This window comes from Micropterus salmoides, unplaced genomic scaffold (genome assembly GCF_014851395.1).
Source record: "Micropterus salmoides isolate LMB-PRFRI ecotype aquatic unplaced genomic scaffold, ASM1485139v1 Ms_hic_scaffold_16, whole genome shotgun sequence".
Classification (NCBI taxonomy): Eukaryota; Metazoa; Chordata; class Actinopteri; order Centrarchiformes; family Centrarchidae; genus Micropterus; species Micropterus salmoides.
The window spans coordinates 28,714,826-28,740,833 of NW_024040707.1; the positions used below are offsets into that span (position 1 = coordinate 28,714,826).

Consider the following 26,008-nt stretch of genomic DNA (forward strand, 5'->3'; position numbering starts at 1 on the left):
CATCACCACATGATGCTGATAAAACTTTGTCAAACCAGGTAAAATGGGCGTGATGCATATGTGATGGTTTACTTATCTCAAGGACCTTTCAATGGTCTGCAACGTAATTTTTATAGATTACTGAAATAAATAGAAACCAAAGCCTGCATGGAAATTTATGGTATGCATTGGAGCAATAGGTACTACTGTATATACAGAGAAGTGTGGGTTACACCAGTAGTGTTACATTGTGTTAATTGTATAAACTGTTTTGTAGGCTTTTCTTTTCCTCCCTGATGGATGTTATTCTGGGAAGACACACTTTTAATAATGCTGTATCACAAAGTGCAGATCAGTGAATGAGATTGTGAGAGTGCGTAATGTCCTCAGTGGAAGAGATCCTGCTAATTACAATAAGGGGCAAGACAATAAGCTCTGATAAATGTGTGTCATAGGAGGCTCCAGCTAATAACAGTTTTGCTTGTGTACAAATATTGCTATGCTTGCGAAATGAAGAATTTATATTTATCTAAAGCGACTTACAATTGCTATACATGTCAGAGGTCTCACACCTCTGGAGCAACTAAGAGTTAAGTGTCTTGCTGAGAGACACAGTGGCAAAGGCAAGCATCTTATCTATGCGCCATCACCACCATCACCACCATCATTATTATATATCATTATTAGAGCCAGGCTCGTGTTACAGCTAATCAGACAGAGATGGATCCATGCTCATGCTTAAAAAAAGGTCAGGGGATATGCTTATTTCTGGTGTGTCGCTGCTTAGATTTCTCTGGCCAAGTCCTCTAATATTCTCTTCATCTGGAGGAGAAAACAGTGAAAGAAATAGGGAGGGGGGGAAGGAGAGAAAGAAACAGCTTTGAATCTGTAAGTAGCCATTTAGCCATAATATTAATAAATCCATACAGGGACATGTTCTTGGATGAGACAAATGCCCACAGAGGAAACAACGAATCAAGCTGTATGTCATTAAGATAATATTGGATTAGATTATATTTGTGCGTATTGGTGAGTGTGAATACACATTACACTGCTAACCATCCTTACCTCTGGCCATGTGATGAGCCCGACCAGCCTCCCCCTGTCTGCGACAAACAAAGTCTGGCCTCGAACCAGACTCAGGATACTGTGAGCCTGTGAGGATGTAGAGAGAACTGGGTTTGAAGATAATATATTCACTTTCTTACCAAGGGTTAGATGAGGAGACTGATACAATTCTCATGACATTAAACCTGCAATTACTAATATTTCTGGCCACTTGAGGGCAGCAAAAACAAGTTGTGACCACTGTATTTAGTGTACATAACACCTTTTAAGTTGAAATGGCAAACTTGTTAGCTAACAGATGCTTATTTATACATCCAGCAGTTACAGAGCAACATTATTATTCATTCGTCATATTTGTGTCCACCTGGTGAATGTTAAGTCCTATATTCACTGTCTTCTAGTAGTGCTTCTGGTCTCTACAAACTCCCAAGGGAAATGGCTCTTTAGCTAAATGCTCCACACTACTTACCAGCTAGTTGCTAACTTTGTTTGACATTTGGTGCTGGGTTTTTAGAGATATTTTGCTGAAACTGAAAATTATGCTATGAGAGCGATGATAGTGAACCAAAACAGTTTAAAGTAGCAGGTCAGAAAGCTAAACAATGAGCGGGAACTTGCTATATATAAGTCAGGTGATAATTGTCTGTGGTGTTCACTACAAGCAACCCCTTCACATTGTCACATTATACAAATTATACATACATAATATCACTTATAGCCACCTTAACTACAGAGCTGGAGTCAGGACGTGGCTAGCCAAGCATTGCATAGAAGTGGAAACAAACAGAACTGTAAAAACAAGTTGCAATTTTAGGTAGAATTATGTGCTATAACCACTTTGTGACGAACAATGACATTTGACTTTAATGATTCTGATAAACAAACAAGACACTAAGCTAGGCTAATCGCCTCCCAGCTTTACCTCTGTACGTAAAACACAGAAATGAGAGGTGACAGTCTACAAGTGTCGAACTATTCCTTTAAATTCATCTATACTAATGACATTTTCCAACGTCTCCCTACCTCCTCAACAGTGTTGTGAGGTGACAACAGGACAGAAGTTGGGTAAATGCAGCACACTTCATCCAGATTTTTCTCCAGAGTCTGCACAGAACAGCATAAAAATATTCACATTTGTATGCATTTTCTGTCAGATGCATACTTGTCATGCAGTAGCATTCAGGATTATTTGAGAAACTGTGATTCTCAGTTTCTATTGCCTAAAAAACAAATTTCATACTTTCTCTAGTGTATCCTTGGACGTTGCTACAGTTTTAAAACAATTTTAATCAGCAGCTCTATTCATTTTCCATCACTGACTGCTTTAAAATGCTTTAAAAAGATGTCACTTATGTCATAAAATGAGCTTTTACGTCAGCCAGCAGTTCTGTCTGTACAATCTTGCCTTTTTTTGCAACTGTTTTACATTCAGTCAATGTCAAACAGATTGTAGAGACACGACATGCCTTTTAAACAGCATCAGACAATTCACTCCTCTACATTATTCTGAACACTGCAGAGACCTGTCTGACTCCTCCAGCCATTTACCTCAGTCTTACAGTGACGCAGGAACATCAGCAGCTCTGATCGGAGAACAAACCCCAGTAAAATCTGTGACTCTTTAACAGAAGAGAGGAGAGGAAATCAATTTTCTTTGCCACAGTCGGTGCTACAGTTTTGAGTGTGTGCAGCTCTCTAGTGAGTCGTTTGTTGCAAACATTACCACTGAAAGACTCAGCTGGCCGATTATTTTCTCATACTTCTCAGCTCCTTATCGAGGCACTTTCACACTGCGGTATTGCTACAGCTTTTAAAAATGATGACAATTTTCATCATCTCTCTCATTTTCTTTTTAGGGCTCTATGTAGCCTCATAACTATGTGTTTGTCCAGCATGTATCTGACATTTTCATAAGGATCCTGCTGATTTTGTGCCAATATTGCATACCCTTAAATATAATGTATTTCTTGTGAATAGATTTAGACAAAACGTGACTGGGATAAAATACTGTTAAACAGCTTTGTCTGCGCACCATGTGAGTCCACCACAGGGATTTGTGTTTCAGTGCTGGTGTTGACAGCATGCTGAACCTCCACTGGCCCAGCTGCTTTCTGAAGCTGCTCTGATTTTACTCCCAAAACCTGTCCGACTGGTGTGGAGGAAACCCTGCAACAGAGATTAATCATTTCATACCAGGAACAAAAGCAGCTGTGGTTAACCTGTTAAAATCCCTCGGTGGGCGGTGCACCAGACCAGGGTTAAGGTATAGGGATGCCAGTGACACCACAAACTAAAAACTTCACTGTCAGCGACTTACAATTGCTATATGTCAGAGGTCGCACGCCTCCCTGAGCAAGACACTTAACCCCTAGTTGCTCCAGAGGCGTGCGACCTCTGACATGTATAGCAACCGTAAGTCGCTTTGGATAAAAGCGTCAGCAAATGACTAATTATGATAATTCTAGAGATGCACTGTTCAAAGTATATGGTCATCAAATTTTCTTTATATTATACAACTTGAATACATTTTCCATGGACTCCTGTCACACATTGTATGTAACCCTCAGCCACAACAATCAACTGTTTATTTATATCTTTAATGAGTGCTTTGAAGGAATATTTACTCATAGCAAATGAGTAACACATGCCTGGTGTGGAAAATGACTGATCACAATTCAAAATGTCAAGATCTCACTTTGATACCACATCACTGACAGTGATAGATAATTAACCCAGGTAAAAAAAAAAATCTTTTAACAGGTTTTTAGCACTTTTACTGTCTGGAAAAAGTGAATTTCTCCTTCCAGTAGAGACGCTTTACTTTAACATAGCATAATATGTTCTCAGTGCAGAAATGGCCACATAGATTTTTTTTTTTTTTTGCAATTGTAAATAAGGTTTTCCCCCTTCAGAGCACAAATTGAGAATAACAAATTTGTAGTTTATGTCTGCTATCATTATTTAACAGCTGATCACAGAGATGATCATCCCAAAACTTGGAAACTGGGTTTTTACTTACCGGGGGCATACCTTCATCAGGGAGGGCAGGTGTGGGAGCCTTTTGCTGATAGAGAGAGCATCATAGAAAGATGGGCGGTTCCCAGAGCGAGCCAGGGCATTAGCCAGCAGAGTGGCAAGGAGGATGGGTGCAGCATGGCTGAACTGGCCAGTTAACTCTAAAGCCAGAAGAGCTGGGGACAAGGTGTGTGTCACAGCCCCGGTGAAGGCTGCTGCACCTACAAAGCAGAAATCAAATCAACCTAATGCAACATTTCAGTAGATTCAACACAATTTTATGTCAAAATTTAATTCTGTTTCTTAGGGTTTTTATGTTCTGATATGAAGCACTGAATATTTGCAATTTTCTGAAATAAGTTTACATAAAAATTTTACAGATTTACAGATCATCATTTAGAGAAGTTTATTAATATTGGTTTGAAATATTAGCTCTTGGCAGATTCGGTGCACAAATAGGCTTGCAAAAACTATATAAAAAACAAAGAACTATTGTTTTTGTACCAGCAAGTGCGTAACCCCCAGGATTTATAGAAACCCACTGTTGGCCTGAAGTCACTCCAGTAGAAGACACATAAGCTACTCCTTCTCCAAGCAAACGACCCAAAGCTGCCCCTGGAAAACAATAAAAAAAACAATACAGTATGCAGTGCAGTATGACAAATTCAAATTTGTGCCATTCAGGTGTTCTTTAGATCAAGTCCACGTCCTCTCTGTTCACTCACCATAGATAAACACTGGCATGACATATCCAGCTGGCAGAGGCAGAGTGCAGGCGAGGATCATCATCCACATCTCAGAACCAACAACAGAGACACAGACTGTCAAATCTCTCCCCGGCATCTGAACAGCCACAACAGCTCAACTAGCACATGTAGCACAGCAGAGAAGTCACTGTCAGTCTGTATGCAGGGAAATGTTTGCAAATACATTTTGCACAAATCAATATTGAATTATGGAAATTTACATTTCACGTTTGCATGTGGTGTGATGGGAGAAACAACAGTCATAATAAGTGGATCCTGCTGAGTGGGTCCTGGAAAAGGGATTTTCTCACAGAGCTTAATGCATAGAGATGTTTTACTCTGCTGGTTTGCTGTTAAAATTCAAAATCCATCCATCCATTCCAGTGTTGCTTAGAGTAGGAATCAGGTATCAGAAGACATTTCAGCCTGAAAGGTTAAACAGTCTTTAGCTCGCTTATTCTACTCTGAAAATGTCAATTACTGTATGTCAATTAGGGGCCACTTTAAGGGAACAAAGCAGTGGGTAGCTGAGCTTGCCTTGTATGATCCTCCACCCCACCCCCCTCTCTTTCCCTCTTCTCCCTTTCTTTCTCAACCCAACAGGTCGAGGCAGTCGGCTGCCCACCCTGACTCTAGGATCTGCTCAAGGTTTCTACCTGTTAAAAGGAAGTTTTCCTTGCACTGATGACATGTTGGGACTCTGTAAATAAGATTACAGAGAGTACGGTCTAGACCTACTCTATAGGAAAAAGTGCAATGAGATCATTTCTGTTATGAAATGGCGCTACATAAATAAAATTGAATTCAATTGTACCTTCATGAGAAGAAAGACCGACAAAGAAAGGAAGACAGGACTCCCTGATGAGCTCCACTCCAACCAAGGCTCAGGCCCCAGTTGAACAGAGGCATTGTGGGATTGAGAGCTCCACTGCTTGCTATCCAGTAAGGAGGTGAGGAGTTGCTTCATGGTGTACTGTGAAAGAGATTACTGCCATTCAGATTACTGTCTATACCCAAGAAAAACTGGAGTGAAACAAGGGTGAACAATAAAGAACAAAGCTGGCATTTTTCTATATTTTCTTATTGTCAACAAGTCTCATGAAAAGACAAGACAAACTATTAGTCCGCTCTCGGTACTTTCTGACTTCCCTACCCTGTCTGCGACCATCAGCCCCCAATCCCATTCATTCCTCTTAAAAAATGGGTCACAAATATATAGTCTCATCTTTATGCAAGACTTTCCGTTTTCAGTTTTCAGTCATGCTAGCAGCTATGACTGTACTTAGGCCCCATCCACACTACTTTGTTTTTGTTTAAAAATGGAGTTTCAAAATGAATATGATTTTAGCTGCGTATCAGAGTTGATCTCTGTCTATAGTAGAAGAAGAAGATACCTTTATTGTCACATACATGTTGTGAAATTCATTCTCTTTATTTAACCCATCCCTCAAGGGAGCAGTGGGCAGCCACTGTGCAGCGCCAGGGGACCAACTCCAGATGTATGTATCAGTGTCTAGTCAATGGCACTGACTGGAGTACAACATGTTTTTTGATGGTGGGGGAAACCAGAGCACCCAGAGGAAAACCCACGCAGACACAGATGGTCTACTCTGTAGTTACAGAAGTTTTGGCGAACGAATAAAGAAATACAGATCAGTAACGAGCTGAGACTGTTATTGAATGTAACATGGGAGTTAAAACGGATGTGGTGACAGAAAAGAGACTGGGAGTAAAGTAAACGGCGACAACAGCGACATACACAGAACAGTGTAGGCTATAAGTGTTGCAGGGTACAAAATATTTTAATTTAAAAAAAAAAAATCAAGAACTCTGTCAGTAGCATCATGTTTCTGCTTTGCATGACTTATGAGAGCCAATCAGAGAGCCAAACATGAGCATCAGGGTCAAGTCGGTTGCCCGTCCACTTAAACGCAACCTGGAGTTTTAAAATGAAAAACAGGGGTCGGCAGCGTTTTCAAACGTCTCTATCTCTATCTTCTATATCTAAATAATCTTACTTGACTGGTAGCCAATCATGGATTAGATTGACAAAGCTATCAAGATGCTGCAGGTATACCATGATGGTTTTTTCTCCCTCTCCCATCTGTCACTCATTACTGAATGGTTTGGGAAAAACAAAACAAAATACCTTTTATAATAATAATAATAATGCTTATTTGTAGAGCACTTTTCAAAAACAAGTTACAAAGTGCTTTAACAAGTGTAAAGAATAATACAAAAAAAAAACAAGATAAATACAAAAAAAACAAAACAAGATAAGAGCATGAAAAATTTATATAAAATTAGTAAAATACAATAAAATAAAAGGGATAAAATAAAGTCAAATAAGATCGGGAAAGGCTCTCCTATAAAAGTATGTTTTAAGAAGGGACATAAGAGTTCACTGACTCAGCAGATCTGATTTCCTCAGGCAGGCTGTTCCAGAGCCTCGGGGCCCTGACAGCAAACGCTCTGTCCCCTTTAGTTTTCAGTCGAGACTCTGGAACAGACAACAGACCTCTGCCCGAGGATCTCAAGGTACTCTTCACTCATGGTTCATGTTAATGAAGGAACATGTCACCCAAAACAGTGTGACTTTAAGGTTTTGCGCTTGATAAGAAAAATATAGAATATCACCAGCCTCATTCTTTTAAGACACAATCTGGTATTCACGCCACAAAATCTAAACATTAGTAAAGTTAATCATTTTTATCTTGCTGTTAAATGTTTATTTGCACCAGTAATTTGTTTGTAAACACGGAGTAAAACATTTTGGTTGTGAAACAACAAAATTCCCTATGTACAATATAGCTCTAACTTATCCATTATGTATGCATCCACAAACATTACAGACTGGGCCTTTAAACTTACCCACCTTAGAAGCCATATATTGACCAGCACAATGGGGAAATGTCAGAGATGCCAGGAGGAAGGCCACCATGCCCGAGTATAGAGCCTTCCTGTAAAGAGGTATACACATAAACAGGCACTGTTGTTATAATGTTGCTTTCATTTAGGCCATTCCAATTGAAACTGAAATAAGTTTTTGGTTTCGGTTGACTATGGTCTCTGTGACCTTATCAGAATAAACTTTAGCACTAGACCTGCTCTTTTTCCAATCCTTGCTTTCAAATGTTTACAGTTTTTTTAAAAGTCTGCTTGTTTCTTTATGAAAAAAGTAAACTATCGATTTTCCATTTTTTATGATCTTATCAATAAGATCATCAGGGGATTTTAAACCATTTAAATGTGACTTAAAAGGCACTGGACAATCATTTATCATATTCTGTGCTTACAATACAAAAAAAACACCATTTTTAAAAAAAAGTTGTTTATATAGTTACATAACTTCAGTCAGGCCATTCAGGGGCTAACAAAGTCTGATTTGTTCTTGTGTAATATGAATCATCCTTAGAGAAACACAGCAAGTTTTGGGGACACGCTTTGGCTTATCAATCTGCTTGAATTGATCCTCCACCCAAAATCTGCTTTACACTGCAGATGACTCATCACTGCATCCCAATCTGGCTTTCACATTGTGAAGAGCACTCACTCTGTCGTCAGCATCTTGATAAAGACTGGGTTTGTTTTGGAGAATCGCAGGATCCACCTATGGCAGAAGAGGTAGCAGCAGCACACAGCTCCACACAGCAGCCTGTTTCCAGACAGAAAGCAGACTCAGACGAGAAAGACGAGAGGCTTATTTTAACCCAGGCAGACTATCGGAAGTCATTAGACATGGGGAAGTGAGGAGGATGATGATGATGATGATGATGATGATGATGATGAGGAGGAGGAGGAGGAGGAGGCCAGGAAATTATTTGGTATGAAAAAAAAATCACTGAACGCTAATTACAATAGGAGGAAAACACAGCAGAACTGCCTTTTCGTCGTGACAGATGCAAATATGAATACAGTCAGTTTTTAATCGTAAGACACAGATAAATATAGAAGTTGTTTAACTATGCAGATGCTGTCAAAAATAAACTTACCCCAGGAAAGCAAACAGCAGAATCTCCAGCGGGTAGAAAGGTAAAGCAGAGGGGAAATTAGTTTTGAACAATGCCTGAAGAGTCTCTGTGGACACAAAACAAATTGGAGTCATCCCTGCAATTTCTCCCATAGCCTTTTAAAATCAAATCTTCCCTCTGTTTATTGCATTGAGATTTAATTGAAATGTACAGTCTGTCAGCTTAAATATTGCCAATTGTGCCTAAGCTCATGTTGCCAGTTACCATCAGGTCCAGTAATTAGATAGATGTAAACTTAACTGACGAGCTAAAATGGCCTAAGATTTACATCTACTTAGAAAGTATTGTGTCAGTCTAAAACAAACTGAATTTAAACATTTGTCCACACTTATTGGCAATCACATATACAGTATAAAATATGTAAGACCTTATACAAATTGGTAGGATTGTTTGTTGATTTCAATATATATAATTTATAAAATGTGGACACCTAAACATTACAGGCATATGCGATGGTCGAACCTTTTATTATACAATACCATGGGCATTAATATGCTGCTGTAACAGCTCCCTCTCTCTGTAACCTGGAGATATGCTACTACACCAAACTTGGAAAACCATTTCCCTATGGCCCTGGCTTTGTGCATGGTGGCACAGTCTTTTTGAAACAGGAAGGGGCCTTACCCTCCCCAAACTATTGCCACAAGCATTTCTGAAATATCATTGTTTGCAGCTGCATTAAGATTTCCCTCAATTGGAATGAAGGGTCCTAGCTGAAACCATGAAAAACAGCCCCAGACCAAAAGTAAACAAAAGTATGTGGACAGGGTTGTTATATATATGTTTGGCCATATAGTGTGTTAAACTTCCTCAATAAAATCTTAGAACTTAGGTCATGTTATTGGGTTTCTGGTCCCTTTTCCTCAGGTCAATGTGTCAGTGACTCTAAAGTGAACCTTCTCCTTGTTGATGAGTGCTAATCAGGGCCTCCATTACCTCCATCTCCACTCCACACTGAGAACAGGCGGAAGGTCAGCGCCCCACAGGCGGTTGAAAAGAAACATGGGCAGTAATTCCTCAGGGCAAAGTGAGAATACATTACTTCCACACTAAAAAACACACCTACAGGAGCAAAAGAAAAAACAGCAAAGATCAGTTAAAACAGTAAAAAAAAATGTCTCTCAGTCTTTACCCTACAATAGTGACATTTTGAATTTATCTTACAGTGTGAGAACCCCAAACACGGTTGCGAAATGAAATAAATAGTAAAGTGAGGGGATCAAAATATTAGGCGGACAGGTGATCAAAGAAGGAAGAGATGAGAGAAAAGCACATATAAAAGCGATTGAGGTGCATAGCTTAGAGGGAGGATAAAAGGGAAGAGCAAATGAAAGGTGAAAACGTAACCAGACAAGTGTGAGAAGGACAAATATAGCGCAAGCAAATACATAAAAATCGTGGATTCCTAATGCTGAACTGTACTGGCTCTCTCACCGCTGATGGGCGCACCGAAGCAGCTGGCTACCCCAACAGCAGCCGCTACAACCAGCATTTCTCCAGCAGCTTTTTCCTAAAAGAGAAATGTACTTTATGTGCTGTCTTCTTACATCTTTATATCCTATGGAAAGTTAAAGCAACATGAATAATGATTTTAATTTATTTTGTTCCACACCTGGGGAGAAAATTCATTCATTCATTCTTTGTCAACATTTTCCAGTTTCTGGGCTACTATTTTAATTAAAAATGTATTTATTACTTTCCTTTTTGAAGATTTAAAATTGTGTTTAACTTGGAGTTATTTCACATTGACTTCACAGTGAACTAATATCCCCATCATTCCTTCCCATTCATATTCTGAAAAATATTTATAAAATAGAATGAACCATGTTAAGTGCATTTAAAGCCTTTGCTCTTCTCTAAAGCTGCAGCAATCTTTTTGGCCACTTGATGGCATCTGATGTGTTATCACAAGTTGTAACTGTGAATGCCTGACAGAAGAGTTATTTTTGTCTATTTACATAAGCATTTTGACTAAATTAATAAATGTATAAATACATCTTGACAATAAGTAGCATAATCTTCATATTGTTTCTTGAAACATTGCACAGCAACAGTGAATAAAATATTATTGTAGGAGCATATAAAAAAATATTATATTATTTTATATTATAATATAAAAAATAATCTTGACTCAAGGTGTACTTATTGGCTCTCAGCTGTGTATCATGGTCTTCATCAGCAGATGATTGCTAAGTTAGTAAATAGACCTTGAGTCAAGAAACAAAAACAACTGTTTTCAAGGTTAAGAACTTTCACCCAGCATTCATTTGGAATGTATTCTATGGCAACATGATAATGTTAAATCTCTTTTTAGGGGGAACTATTTGGCTCCACTATTTGTTCACCAGCTAGTCTGTCTGTTGTTTGGTGCTGGGTATTTTCACATTCACCCATTCACAAGCACATTCATATGCTGATGGCAGTGACTGCCATGCAAAGTGCCAACTGCTCATCAGAAGGAAACTTCCATTAACACTCAGGTTCAGGACACTTCAACATGCAGATTGGAGGAGCTGGGGGTTTACCCACCGACCTTCTGCTCTATGATTTATTTTGACATTTTTATTTATGACAGACAAAATGTTTTAAAAAACTGCACAACTAAAATGTGTGTGTGTTGGATAAAGTGGAAAAGCTCTTCACTACTTAAATACTTGAAAGTGATTTTACCTTCTCAGTGGCTTGTAAAAGAGTGCAGAGGTTGCTCAGGTAGGCTCCAACCATGGTGGAAAGATGCACAAATGGACCCTGATGTTAGTAGACAAATATATAATACTGTGTTCATAACTCATAATGATGCAGACATCACACAATTTTAAAGAATAGCAGCATATTTTGTATGACAAACAGCATGCTGAGACGTCGCTCACCACTTTGCCCAGGAAAACAGTGCTGCCAGCTGCCAGTGTACAGATAAGGCCCAGGAACTTGGTAAACATATTAGTGATAGACAAGTAATGAGGCATTTCAATGCCAGCCAGCATGGTTCTCACCTCTGGTATCCCTGAGCCTGGGGAGAAAAGACACAACAGCACAAGATATTTGAAATAAGCAAAGGTCTTAATGCAATCAAGACGTTTAAAAGGTGTTCTAAGTCAATCCAGGTCATAGTTATCCAACGAAGGTTAAAATCAAGGGCAACTGGACTTGGTTGAAGATACTGGAAGACGTTTCGTCCCTCATCTAAAGGACTTCTTCAGTTCTGACTGACTGGCAGGGAAACTCAGCTATTTAACCTCAGTGGGGTCGTTGGCCCGGGTCATCGATACCGCTGGTTCGTTAGTGTTCCTTGTTGCTGTGACGACAGTCGTTACAGTCGTTAAGACTACCTGTGGCCAAGACTGAACGACCATCGTTGGTATCTTCACCTGAGGCCAATAGGTTACGTTTGTTGAGTTTCCTGGGAAGTGATGAAAGGACAGCATTGTAAGTGGGGGATAAGTGGTGGCGTAGACCCCTTCCTCTGTTCAATGACGGTGTCAGATGTAACATCTGAAGGACAGAGGACACTCGTTTGAGGACCACCAGGTGCACATTTTAGACAGAGAAGATGGATGGTTTGAAAGAGGTGTCAAGGAAGCATCTACACCAGGGTTGAGAAGCCGTCATTGAACAGAGGAGGGGGTCTACGATGGCTGTTCCACAGTGAGTGCGTGATTAGTGGTCCTGTTTGAGGCTCACTGCTTGAAAATGGGTGAATGCAATGTATTGTAACAGCTCTGAGTGGTCGAAAGACTAGAAAGGTGTTATACAAATACAGAACATTTACATTTGGGGCCGGTGGAAACGAGCTGTAAACATCAGCATTAGCACCTTTAAGTTGGCAAACTTGTTAGTTGTTTATTTACACATTCTGCAGCTACAAAGCAAGGGTGTACTGGGACTGAAATTCAGCCCTCCCTTTGAGACAGAGAGGCCTTTTATGCGAGCACCCTTTCGGAGCACGGAGAAATATTTTTTGCAGTTCTTTTAATACATATAAGTGTTTTTGTTGTATATAGTCAATTAGATTATGGTGAAGACTTTAAAGGAACTTCAGAATGACAGTTTGTATAAGCAAGGCAGCTCTGCACTGAACAAGACCAGGTCAGGCAAGCCTGAGCCAGTTAGAATGCTAAAATACTTAAATAATAATAATATAATATATATAAAAACAATGCAGTCCTGTAAAATAGAGCAGTGTGTATGGGTGTGCGTGCATAAAAATCTAATCCCTCATCTTCAGCTCAGGGTAGACCTCTCCCTGGCTCAGCTTCCCCTGTGCTGGGCCATCTGCTTGTATTGATTGTCCAGCTACTTGTGCATGAGAAGAATCAGTAATAAATATGACTAACAATAATCCATATACTAATTTAATCAATGCATAATATGATTGCCTACCCACCCTGGACACTGCCCCTGTACCTGTCACTGTTTTGTCTGGTTACTATTGACCTTCTCCTCCTGCAGCTCCTCCTATTCCTTCTCTCCCTCCTCATCAACATGACTGGGGTCATTATTCCCCTGTCTCTCTGCATCACCTCCACTGACCTTAACAGCTAATATACGTACAAAGTGATTCCTCACTTATAGAACAATGTTGTGTTTGTGTGATAACACATTGTTGTTTATAATATATATAATATAGCCTATATGCCTATACAAAAATGTATATATAAATCATTAAATATATATCATAATACTTGTCGTGCACCTGTCTCTGAGCTGGGTCCTGTCTCACCTGTGCCTGCCACATCACCTTTCCACCAAGGAAGAGGTCGGCTAATTTGGCGCATTTAGTTACCTCTTGTGCCAACATTTTTTTCAACTTAATTCTTAATTTTTCGGGCAACACACATTTCTTTTTCCTCTTTCTTTCATTTCGAAGTACCACCTCTGTTGCGATTGTCACTCCATCCTGGGCTGAGTTCAGCCCCAACAAAACAGTTTGAGATTGAACTCGTCTCAGATGGAAGGTAAAAACTAGGATCAGTCCAAATTGGGAGGGGCCGCTCATATCCCCTCTCAATATTGAAAGAATTAGTTTGGCTCATTCTGATAGACACACAGACAGCATCTGCTGCAGCTGACAGGCTGGCTTGCGAGGTCGTGGATCATCAAGTTAAACTAAAAAACTGAACAACAAAACCTTTTAACCACTGGCCGCCCAGATGGAGTACAACGGCCAGATGGGCAGATGGGCAATCCACTCCTGCTACGAAGCAACATTAGCATTCATTAGGAGTCGTGTTTGTGTCTAGTTGACAAAGGTGAATTTTATTTGTACCAACACTACTTTGTTGCTAACTTTGTCTGTCTGCTATTAGGTGCCACTCATAGCGTAAAGGGGTTGTAGAGTCTTTTTCTCCACTCAGGACAGCTATCTGCTGTGGCCCAAAACAACACTATGAGAGCAGTTAGAGTAAACCAAAACAGTAAAGTTGCAGGCTGGGAAAACTTGCCAAACTTACCATTCTCAACTGTGCTGACCACAGACAATATGAGTTCTTTATGTCAGGCTGCTTCTGCAGAGCGCTGCTAGCCATACAAAAAGACAAATGTTCGCATTTATAGCAGTGCTTACTGATATGCATTATGTGTTTGCTCCTTATTGTCTTCTGCGATGTTTCCTTACATTAAATCCCGCACTAAATATTCCATACACTATGCTACAGTTATATATATGACACTTAAAGTGGTGTTGTATTATTCATTAGTTGAGGGATTCAATATGTTAGCCAGTCAAGTCAATAAATACAGTTAAGTCATATCTGCCAGTTCACAAACTTGGTCAGTAACATTACTTTTGCCTTCAGTGTTTCTGGGCCTTCGAAAAATTTCAACTTCAAAACTAAAAAAAAATTCACATACTGTTGCTGGACATACCTGTGGAGAAGGGACAGATGTTATGGGAGAACGATGATGCGACAGCACAGAGACATCCTGGGTAAAGAGTCCAGCAGAAGAACTGCAGGACAGTGTTGCCTTCCAGCTTTATATAAAGCCATTGGTGAGCTGCAAAAGGAACGAGAGAGAAACAGTAATCTGTTCTTTACTCTCTCATGTTTTATCTTGTATATCAATGTGCATGTGTGTGTGTGTGTGTGTGTGTGTGTGTGTGCGTGCGCGTGTGTACCTCTCAGCAGCTTTGTTACACTGAGATCCATGAGGAAGCTGAGGATGGCAGTCAAAATGCCCAGAGCAGCGTAGCCGTACCACTCCATTCCACATGCTGCTCCCAAACAACACCTCAGCTTCAACAGCCATCCTATGGACACACACATGTGGGTTAGCCTTCCTAAACCTTTTTTTGCGTGTTAGACACGTGAGGCCAGAAATTGGGCTTTAGAGTGAAACACTCTTTATGGAGATTGTCTGTAAGAACCTTTTTATATACAGTCTATGGTAAGAACACAGAGGGATTATGTTTAACACAGGCATTGTTGAACAAAAGCTGTCTTCATTAGTAGCTGGGGGGAGGAGACCATTTGGGAGCTGGAGTCAGTGGTAAGAAATAAAAAAGTGGATCAGACAATTTGCATCTGGCAGCTGGCAGAAATGAACATGCAATAACAATATCAGCGCCACACTTCTTCCATTGTTATCTGACCCAACAACTGCTTACTTATTCAATTTACTCACTCACCTACCCAAACAGTGCATAAAAATACATCGGAAATGCAAGGAAGAACCTAGTAAGGCATCACAAGGTTCATAAAAGCCAAGCCCAAGGTTACGGGTTGTTAAATCTGTGAAGTGGAAAAGGGCTATAAGACTTTAACTCTATTTGGAATGCGGCCAGATGCAAATAGTAATTGGATGCAGAGAGAGAGAAAAAACAATGACCAAATGGAGGTACCCTCTTATTAAAATACACACGCATTTACATAGCAATATGTTCCAAAATATACCAAATTACAGCATATGTGCAGAGTATGCAAAAGATCATATTTATGAATTGATAATGAATATTAATGAAATAGAAATCTCTAACAGTCTGTACTTAAGAAAACAGTTAAAATCTGTCTCCCAGTAACTCTTAATGCAGAATATACACATTTTAATAGCATTACATATTACATCATAAAAGTCTTCTGGCATATTAATAGTTGTCCTTGAACTTAACAATAATCTATGACTTCTCAGATTAAGGTCAAACAAAGATCAAGTTCTTGTACGAAGTTGCATGCATGATGCAGATAAGGCTTCGAAATAGCAACTCTCTGATGTATTGGCCGGGTCAGCATTGATCAAATTCTAATTACTTTTCTTATGAGTCTGACCTTTGACAATTGCACGGGTCCCTCTGCATGGTTTCCATGTATCAGCAAGCAGCAGACTCTTATTATGGGATGTCTCTGATTGATTTTCTGGCTCCCAGTTGACGTTGTCTCTGATGGTTTCACTCCCAGGAGCCACATCCAGGCTATTCATTTTGTCTTGAAATGTTTGTGTTATTGTGTGATTACAATAGTTTCAAACAAACACTAAGGCTCAATGAAGATAATAAAAAACACAATAATGCACTGATAAAGATTGTTATTGCTATTGCAACTGCAAAATACAAATAAAAGACATGGAAACTTACCTTCAAGTTGCACTGGAAGTGTTACATCTGTCCGTGTGGTTATATGTGTGTGTGTGTGTGTGTGTAGTGTAGGTGTGTTGGTACCACCACTGACCCATGTTAAGGTATTAGCATAGAAGTGATGGAGCAGTCATGGTTGAAAGAGTAGCTAAAATTAACTCTTTGGAGGAACATTGGTAATGCCCTTCAACTGTCTTGATTGCAGAAATGCAGTGTGAGAGACAAAAACATATTCCTGGCATTCAGCTTTTTAATAGATTTTAGGCGATGTTATCAACCATACTGCAGAAAATCTTATAATACATGTTCCAGTCTAGTATAATCCCATAAATGTAATCACGAGCTACAACAACTGATACTCCTAGTGATTATAATCATAGTGATCTGTTTGCCATCTATCTATCTATCTCTCTATCTATGTAGATATAAATTTATATGGTCAAGAATGAATTTTCAAGCTTACATTTTGTAAAATCTTTTTCTAGCAGAAATTACAGGATGCTTTGAAGAAAAAGATATAACAATATAATTAATACAAAAGTGACATATTAAGGATGGGAAATACATTTGAATTAAAATAGATGAGAAACCAAGTCAGGTGAAGATATATCAAAACCTGAACCTCCGAACAGTCAAAGCAGTAAAATATGCTGTGAAACGTTGATGCATTAATGAAAATGTTATTTGGCAGCTGACTGACGTCTTCCTCCAGCTGCAAAGTGTGAATTATGGTTTATAGTTGTAACGCAGACCATGCATTTACTGTACACCCTCTTGGAAGTGCCAAGAAGCCCCCAATTTTATTTTATTTTGTAAGAGGTATTTTCTTTCATACCAGGCTGAGCATGAAGGCTTACATTTTTGTATTAAAGGAGTACATTTAAACCATAAAGTAACCAGGCACAGATGCTCTAAACAGACTAGGTGGTGAAATTGGTTTTACTGTGATTAATGGCCCCCCTTTATTGCCATGAGATCACTATTGTGATTAACATTTTACAGCTCAGATGAATATGAACACATGTCATTGCTATGACCTCCCTAATGTCAGTGATTGGCTTCAAAGACACTAATTTGAAAAGCCCCCAAGGCCCAGAAAAAGATATTCAACATTCAACAACAATCATTAATCCTCCAAATGTCCAGTACTTTGTAGGAAATCAAGATGTCTTTCTGGATTTCAGCAGCCTGCTCAAGGTCAAGGTAATCATTGTTCAGATCCTGGAATACACACACACACACACACACACACACACACACACACACACACACACACACACACACACACACACACACACTTAGTTAACATTTATTTTCCACAGTTCTACCTCCCCTTCAGGCATTCAGTTAGCACTTGTGTTATTAGAGATTTGAAATCTGCATGCTGTGAGCGTCAGTCACACCCACACATATACGCCAAGGTATAGACTGCTTCCCTCAGTAAAAAAACTTGTTTCCATGGGAACAGCACACCTAGGTGACTGGAGAGCTAGACAGGAGGTTACTTTACGCTCTTAAACAATCATTGTGGACAGCCTGAGAAGTTTCTCCTCACGCAACTAAGAAACTTGGCAAATCATATTATGTAGTTTCAAAATCCCAAAACTGAATCTGAACATATTTACTAATAAATGTAAAGCAAAAAGTCACAGTTTAATGTCAATGTAATGTGTTATTCAAAGGAATGAGAATGTGAGAACAAGAACAATATTTCATTGAACTGATAGGAAATCAAATAGTGATTTGCTATATTTTATTAACAATATTGCTTTGCCATTCAGGACAACCAAATCCAATGGTTTGTAACACAACATGTAGACCAAACATGCTGCTGCTGTGTATTCTGTACTTACTTTGTACATGTAGTATTGTAGCAACAGAAATTGCAGAATTAGGAAATATTTTTTATTTAAATTTTCTATAGAAATGTAGTCATTATTCAGAAAGATTTATATAAAATGTACCAGAATTATTACTCAAATCTGCAGTTCCCCTCAGAGCCTTTTAACCTCTTTAAATACACTGTTTTGGTTTTCCAAACACAACTCCCCTCTCAGCAAAAACAGGCAGCTGTCTGTCAGTTCAAAAATGAATTAATCCAGGATTGTACTGATTTCAAACATGACAATAGTATCATCATAGTCAGTTTCAATGAGATACTATATGAAATTGAATAAAATCAGCAATTTCATTTCCACTTGCTTGGTTTTGTGTGTCAGTGGATTAACATAGAGCAGTTACATATTTTTTTTACAAGTTAAAAAGTAAAGTAAACTTGAACGCTAATAGATTAAATGTAAAATTTGTATTCAATACATTTGTAAAACTCCTACCAAATTTAAACGTTAATTTTATTTAACTCAGTCTAAAAAAATGCACAATTTTTATTAATTTAAATGTTTTATATCAGTGAAAGCAATGAATGGAGCTCCAAGTGTTAGTGGTAGCTACCTTTCTAACTACATTTGCTTACAAAGCTGACCATTATGAAAATAAATTAGCAGCAGTGATATGACCTTCCTGGGATTGGTCTGTCTGTCTGCGACATTATGTAACACACAGCAGCTGAGGCAGACACAACCCAACACAGTGTGTGTGTGTGTGTGTGTGTGTGTGTGTGTTGGGGGGGGTCTTAGTGTTTTATGTGGGCAGATAGGAATGCTCACACAAAAACACACATATAGAGGTGAGACAACATGGATTACTGTCAACTGGATCAAATTCACTCTTACATTTCTTCCTTCCACTCTTTTGTCATTCTTGTTTGTCATTCTTATAATTCCTGTGTTCCTGGCCTGTTGCCTGAAGTTATTATTAGCTATATTTTATCTTGTTTATTGATGACTGCCGTGTTTCTCCCTCCTTTCTTAAAATACCGACTCCATCTTTGGTGCTAAGCTGAATTGCAGGATAAACATTATTTATCCGGATTCTAACCTTATAAGACAACACTGGTTCCTGTGTATGTGTATCTCCAATTACTTTGACCTACATATTTGAATGCTTTAAGGCAGCGATCAAACTGGACGCCTATGAGATAATAAGGCCATTCATTTTTTTGCTTTTTAAAGAGGTGGTATTATGCTTTTTGGCTTTTCCCTCTCCTTTATTGAGTTACAGTATATATCTTTTTTGTGCATGTAATAGGTTTGCAAAGTGAAAAAGCCCAAAGTCCAGCCCAAAGGGAGTTCCCATTTCCCACAGAAAGCTCTGCTCTGAACTGACTGAAAACAGCTCGTTTGTAGTCCAGCCGCTTCCCTTTCATCCCTGTGACGTCACAGGAATGAAAGCTAAATGCGCTTCATATAACGCTCGCCAAGCGGCTACTCCGACACGTCCTCAAAAACACCGGTGGAAAAACAGTGAGCTGCAGCACACAGCTCTCCTCTCCTTCCAAACACTAGCTACCCTCCAGGCAGTCAGTGGACATAAAGTTGTTACTGTGATGTAGATACTTTGGAGCAAGAGTTTCAGAGTTATTAATCTGTAACAAGTCGATGTTGCCAAGCTGGTCAGCAACATGTAGCCTACAGCTGAATCAAAGCTGTTTACGGGCCCTTCTCTGCTTCTGATTGGCTAGTAGTCCTTAACTAGCAACTGAGCATGTGAAACTCCCAACAAAGATCATTTAGAGACAAGATGTATCACTCCATAGCTCAAACGAAGCCTTCAACACAGGGTGAAAAGAGGAGCTAAAAAATATGGTGTTTTTTTGAAAATTAAACCATGTAAACCTGTTCTGGTACAACCCCTAAATAGGATTTTGAACCTGAAAATGAGCAAAACTCCACCTCTTTAATTTGTGAATGTGTTATGAGCGTTCCAACACACACCTCTTAGGTCTTATCATCAAGAGCTTCTTTGCATCCCAACAACCAAACCGAAATTTTAGAATATACCAGAAGGACATCTTTTTGTATTGATGGGTGAGAAAATATTCCAGTTTTTATGAAAAATAATGTAACTCCATCAGGTGTTCTCAGAAGCACTTTTTAAATAATCACCCATCCAAACTTTAAAAACACCTGCACCAGAATATCCATGATTTTAATTCATCAGCAATTCCAGACTCCAAAACATTTCAACATAATTTTAACAACATCAATTATAGATATTTAGAAAAAAATCCACCAGCTTGCTTCATATTCCAAACTTTAAGGTTAAGGTTAAAGGAGCATGACAATGCTGTTCTGTCTTTGTTGATTATTCAGGCTTGGACACTATGCTCTATACTGTGTATTCCAACCCTTTCATCTCTCCGTTATCTCAGTGGCTCTCTGCTATTACAGCTCCATCTGACACCCTTTCATCTTTGTCTCACTCTTCCTATCAGCCCTCATCCCATCTTCCCCATGATGCTTCCCTGCACACGCCCCTCTTTCATTTTCACTACATAATTCCTCTAGAATAGCTGGGGGGGGGTCTTGACTGACAGAACCCTGATTAAGGGGATTAATACCAATGCCAGTGCCTACAGTGTTTATTATTATTATTTGACCAGCTTTACATTAATTAGACCATGACAGACTGGTGAATTTTGGGGATATGATTTGATTTGATCACTTGTCACAGGCTGCTGTTCATGAGTTGCAAACAGTTCAACTAAAGAGCGATACCCCCTTCAGATAGTTTCATTTGAATGGTTTTTGAAAAGCATCAGAGATGTTTTTTTATTTTTTATTATTAAGCATCTCATGACCCCTCAACCTTAGCAAACTTAGGGATCCCGATCCCCAGGCTGGGAACCACTGATTTGGGTAAATGACTTTTATTTTCTTGCATCATTTTAAAAAACTGAAAACTGAGATACCAACTGAGATCAGTTTGTCCTTTGCAAAAAAAACATGATTGACAAATAAATAAATGAAATGACCAGCATCACATTTCATAATACATTTTGCAGAGTACCGCTAGCTTCATCTCCATCAAAGGTGCAAAAAGCCGCCTGGTCAATATCTAATTTTGCATAAAAGGACAGAGCAAATCAACAATATTACTGCTGTTACTAAGGAGGGGAGGAGGCTTTGTGCGCACTCTGGCATGAAGGTGGTGAGTTGCTGGGCTGGATTTAGACCTTCAGCAGGGGGCTCTGAGCTCTATACTGATAAGACTGGAAGCATATTTAGCTGTGTGCTGTCATTGGTAATGCTGGGTAATCTTCCAAACATGGCTTCAAAACAAAAGATGCAACATTTGTGTATTTTATTTCAACAGCAGACTGCCTTGAAATTCAATTTTAGCATGACTGGGATGGCATTTAGTTGATGATCGCGACTGAGGTTGTGGTGTCAGTCGATAAATCAGTGTCATATACAGTTCATCTGTAAGTTATCGGCAAGCTACTCTTGATTGAAATGATAAAGAGCCCATAAACGGACTTAATGGACTAGCTGTTACCAGCACTAACTAGTAAGGATAGCAGTGAGTGTTTCCTAATCATGATAGCCTGTGTTCTCCTTGCAGATATTAATAGACACAAAGCAATGTCACTACTAAGTCCCTTGCTCCTGCTGACAGCTTTGTTTTCGAGCACATTCTTTCCATCTTTGTTTTGCTCTCAACTTATCCGCTGAGATAAGAGGCAAAGCTCCTTTTTCACCTTTCAAGTCCCTTTCCTCTCTCCATCCAGCTCAGCAGGAGAGGACAGCATTTTCCAGCTAATCACTTAGTTAATGCTGTGTTTTCAGAGGTTTAACATATATAAGATTTAATCTATAACTAAATGACTTGAGGATGGATTTTAGTTGAAAACAGGGCATGAAAAAAACAAAAATCTCTCTCATGAGGCAAACCATGCTGTGAAAACATTTAACACTATGTCATTTGATGGCAGAACCATGTGAGGATCCAATTGCAGGACAAAGGCATGCCACTGACTCTTAAGAAAGGGAAGCAGGGAAAATTAAAGCAAGGAGAGGGAAGCTATTTCAGGGGTGATGTGTCCAGAATGACAACTGTTGCCCCCCTCACCCTCTGCTCATTCTCTGCCTCTCTCTCCACCAAATCCCACTCTCTCTCCTGCTGTTAACCTCGGGGCCTTCAATGCCCAGAACTTTTCCAACCACAGACCCTTCTCTCTATCGCTCTGTGCTTCTCATGATAAATATAGAACACTATTACCCTTTCCCAATGAGCTGCGACACACGTGCGCACCGCCCAACCACGCATGAGACCATACAGTATTTAAGGGCCAAGGGTGAGTGGCTACAGGAGAGTGGGAAAATAAGTGATCTTACTCAATTTGAATTAGAAAAAAAGGAAATACAGGAAGACAGAAGAAATCTGCCCATTATTTCTTACATTGTAGCCTCTGGAAGAGCCTCCCAGAGCAGCCACCTCCCTCTTCCCTGCCTTTACTCTCCTCCTCTGCCTTACTTAGGACTCTCAGCCATCCATGAGTGTGACCAACTCCTCTGCCTATCGATCGGAGCGTAGTTTCCACCAGACTTCATCCTCATCCTCATCCTCTGGTAACCCATACATGGAGAAGAGCCGGGGACTGTTTGCTGAGGATTTTGGCTCCTTCATGAGGCCTGGGAGCGACACCTTGGGATTTTCCAGTAAGTTGGAGGCAATTGCAGGTTTCTGTAACCCATTTTGTATACAAAAGTGGTATACAACAGCAGGTTGAAGTGACAGCTTTGACTATAAAATAGATTTAGGTCTGTGCCTGGAAGCAATTTGTTTAAAGTTTGGTATTTTTCTCCATAAAGTAGTGAAAACATGTCCAAGGTGACAATTAAGAGGAGGGAGACAACAGGCAGGATTGAGTTTAAAAGTCAAAATGACTGGTGTGGTTGATGTGTGTGGACAAATTTGTTTCTAAGCAAGCGTGTAAGCATGGTGCTGTTTTAATGGAATAACTGATAACAGAACCAAACATTTTTTGGCTTTGTCTTCCAGGTATTCAGACATTTGTATGTTTAAATACGCATTACGGTCAGGAGATATTTCTCTTTACAGTGCCTGGTTCTTCTTCTCGCTCAGTAATGTGTGGAGCTGGTGTGAACTGTTCTGTATAAGTTCACTGCTTCCGCACACAGACGTGTAACTGTGTGGCATCTAAATAGCAGAAATGTTTTGGAACCATGGTTGGTATCCTATAGGTGCAGCACAGGAGCCAGAGGATGGGTCCCGCTAAAGGGAAAGCAAGACACACACAACCATACACACACACACACACACACACACAAAAGTAAGCCAGTGAATGCTGGAACGACTGCCAGCAGTGTGACTTCATACACTGAGAATCTGGAATGAAGCCTGCATAAGGAATGACCAGATGGTTACCCAGTGACCAGCATACACACTAAATACATACACAAACAGTTGGAATGATGTCACACAATTAAACTCCATATTGAAGTCAGAGCTAAGATCACCCACACACTTGTTTCCAGTCTGGTGACGTGTGTGAGCTCATGTGTTACCACATAGTTCTTCACTGATCTCAGTATCACTAGGGACAGACAGCTGTCACTGAACGGAAAATGCATCAGACTGAATGATTATCATGTTTCTCTTCTGTATCTTTACATGTTTGCTGCTGCCATGAACCTGTTTTCCCATACAGATCATTAGTTGCGCTAATCAATATTTTTATATTAACAATGTATCAAATGACTGAAAGGCTTTGCTTATAAACCCACAGAGATTAGAACCCAACTCTGCAGTTCCCACAGTGCTTTTTAAACTCTTTTAGCTCATTGTTTTGGTTTTCCATCCCCCCACACTCTGCTCCAGTCAACTTCAATCTTTCAGCAGCAGCAGGCAGCTGTTTTTAGTGAAATGGCGATGAGAAATCTGTTAGTACCTGCAGCAGAAAGACAATGCTAGCAACTAGCTGGGGACGAAAGTTGATCATATAGTTCCTTCCTCTGAAGTTAATGGAGATCAAAACAGAGCTAAACAGCGATACTGGGCTTACATTCATCAGGTGAAGCTCTGACAAGCTCTAATATAATGTTAGTGTTGCTTTGTGTAAATAGACAATTAGATAACATATATTCGCCATAACAACTTTATAGGGTGCTAATACTGTATGTCGGATGTTGATTCCCACAAGAGGCCAACAAACCATCTGTGACTGCAGTAAAGTAAGTAAGTCATAAGCTGAAATAATAGAGACACAAAAATTCTCATAACCAAAAGTTACAAAAAGCAGAAAGAGAAATTATTGGTAGTTGCAAAAACAAACAAAAACAACATGGCTGATACACTTGGAAGATGAATACTAGAGGAACATCACATTTCATGTTTTCAGTGACATGAAACAAACTGACATGTTAGTTTGTTGTTCTGTCAATCTAAAAGTATTCAATAATTTGTACATTATATTCACCCTAATGAAAGTGAAATTGATTTAGCAAAGAGAAAATGTACAAAGTATGGATAAACTCCTTTTTTCTCCAGTGGTCTAACATACTGACTCACCTTGTTGTGGGTTTAGGCGGAGCTGGAAATATCAAGGCTCTTGGGGATTCGTACCAGTTCACAGTTGACGTGAGAGACTTCTCCCCTGAAGATGTCATCGTCACCACATCAAATAACCAGATTGAAGTTCATGCAGAAAAGGTGAGCAGCCTTCTGTATGATTTGGAATGATGACAGAAGTCTTGGAGCTGTTAAAACAATGTTAGTCTTCCCACAATAGCATCTTGAAACTGAGCTTTGCGGTCCCAATAGGCATTTTGCAAAAGCTGTCTAAATGAGAGCAGACGTAATCTCTTATCACAGCATCCATCTTCAGTCGTAGTACATTAAGTCATTGCTGATGTTCTGTCTCTGACAGTTGGCCCAGGATGGCTCGGTGATGAACACTTTCACACACAAGTGCCAACTACCTGAGGACGTGGACCCCACCTCAGTGACATCATCACTGGGCGGTGAGGGGACCCTAACAGTCAGAGCACGGCGACACCCGGCCAAACACGAGCTCGTACAGACCTTCCGCACCGAGATCAAGATCTAAAGAGGGACCCACTATCTCATCACAAACCTTTCACTTTTTGTGTTTTTATTTGTGTTCTCTGTTTCCTGTCCATTCTACTTTAAATACACATAAAGGCACTGTGTTCAATAAATCATGCCATGTCCTTCTTACAATGACTGCAGCAATGCCTGTTGCTGCTCATTTATATTCTAGTCAGTTCACTACACACATCTGCAATAGGTCACACCTGCACTTAACATATTGAGAGAGGGGCTTGGACATATATGCAAAGACACGCACACACACACACAATTAACTGATGGTTGCCACATTAATTATAATTTATTGTATGTTATTATTTGTGTGAATAAATATTTTTAGATCAGAACCAGAACTTTCAAAGTATCACTGTCTTTATTTAACATGCTGATGAATTAATACCCCAACCATTGTTTTCTTCAAGGCTTCCAAGGCAAATGACTCTCAAAATCAATCCAAAACAGAGTAGGCCTAGCATTCAGTTACTTTACAAAGGATAAATAGTGCCTCTATCCGGTCTTTTGTGTGTTGAGGCGTTTATGAGGCATCTGTCCTGTTTTCTTGAGAAAAGACTTTCAAAGGGGTTATTCGTGCAAAATAATTGTAAAGCCCTTGTTATATGGCTATAATT

General features: G+C 39.5%; 2 protein-coding genes across 2 annotated transcripts; one reads left to right on the forward strand and one right to left on the reverse strand.

Annotated features, from left to right (window-relative positions):
• Positions 1-211: 211 nt before the first annotated feature.
• On the reverse strand, positions 212-16,482 carry clcnk (chloride channel K). The gene is made up of 20 exons (XM_038723847.1): positions 16,407-16,482; positions 16,102-16,257; positions 14,955-15,086; positions 14,705-14,833; positions 11,710-11,849; positions 11,510-11,587; positions 10,274-10,349; positions 9,776-9,901; positions 8,801-8,885; positions 8,362-8,463; positions 7,684-7,768; positions 5,623-5,781; positions 4,788-4,857; positions 4,567-4,677; positions 4,067-4,283; positions 3,080-3,213; positions 2,596-2,666; positions 2,071-2,151; positions 1,048-1,134; positions 212-801 (listed from the first exon to the last, which is right to left on the reverse strand). Exons 2-20 carry the CDS (start codon positions 16,250-16,252, stop codon positions 763-765), a joined length of 2,073 nt encoding a protein of 690 aa, XP_038579775.1. The 5' UTR covers positions 16,253-16,257; positions 16,407-16,482; the 3' UTR covers positions 212-762.
• Positions 16,483-22,600: 6,118 nt separating this feature from the next.
• On the forward strand, positions 22,601-25,732 carry hspb7 (heat shock protein family, member 7 (cardiovascular)). The gene is made up of 3 exons (XM_038723257.1): positions 22,601-22,966; positions 24,856-24,980; positions 25,198-25,732. Exons 1-3 carry the CDS (start codon positions 22,801-22,803, stop codon positions 25,375-25,377), a joined length of 471 nt encoding a protein of 156 aa, XP_038579185.1. The 5' UTR covers positions 22,601-22,800; the 3' UTR covers positions 25,378-25,732.
• The last annotated feature ends 276 nt before the right edge of the window (positions 25,733-26,008 follow it).

Coding starts and splice junctions, on each gene's coding strand:
- clcnk (XM_038723847.1), bottom strand. CDS start 16,252: ATGAATAGCCTGGATGTGGCTCCTGGGAGTGAAACCATCAGAGACAAC. Junction 10,350..11,509: donor TTTTACAAGCCACTGAGAAG/GTAAAATCACTT, acceptor TTTCTCTTTTAG/GAAAAAGCTGCTGGAGAAAT. Junction 3,214..4,066: donor CTGATGAAGGTATGCCCCCG/GTAAGTAAAAAC, acceptor TCTCTGTTGCAG/GGTTTCCTCCACACCAGTCG.
- hspb7 (XM_038723257.1), top strand. CDS start 22,801: ATGAGTGTGACCAACTCCTCTGCCTATCGATCGGAGCGTAGTTTCCAC. Junction 22,967..24,855: donor CGACACCTTGGGATTTTCCA/GTAAGTTGGAGG, acceptor TTGTGGGTTTAG/GCGGAGCTGGAAATATCAAG. Junction 24,981..25,197: donor TTGAAGTTCATGCAGAAAAG/GTGAGCAGCCTT, acceptor TGTCTCTGACAG/TTGGCCCAGGATGGCTCGGT.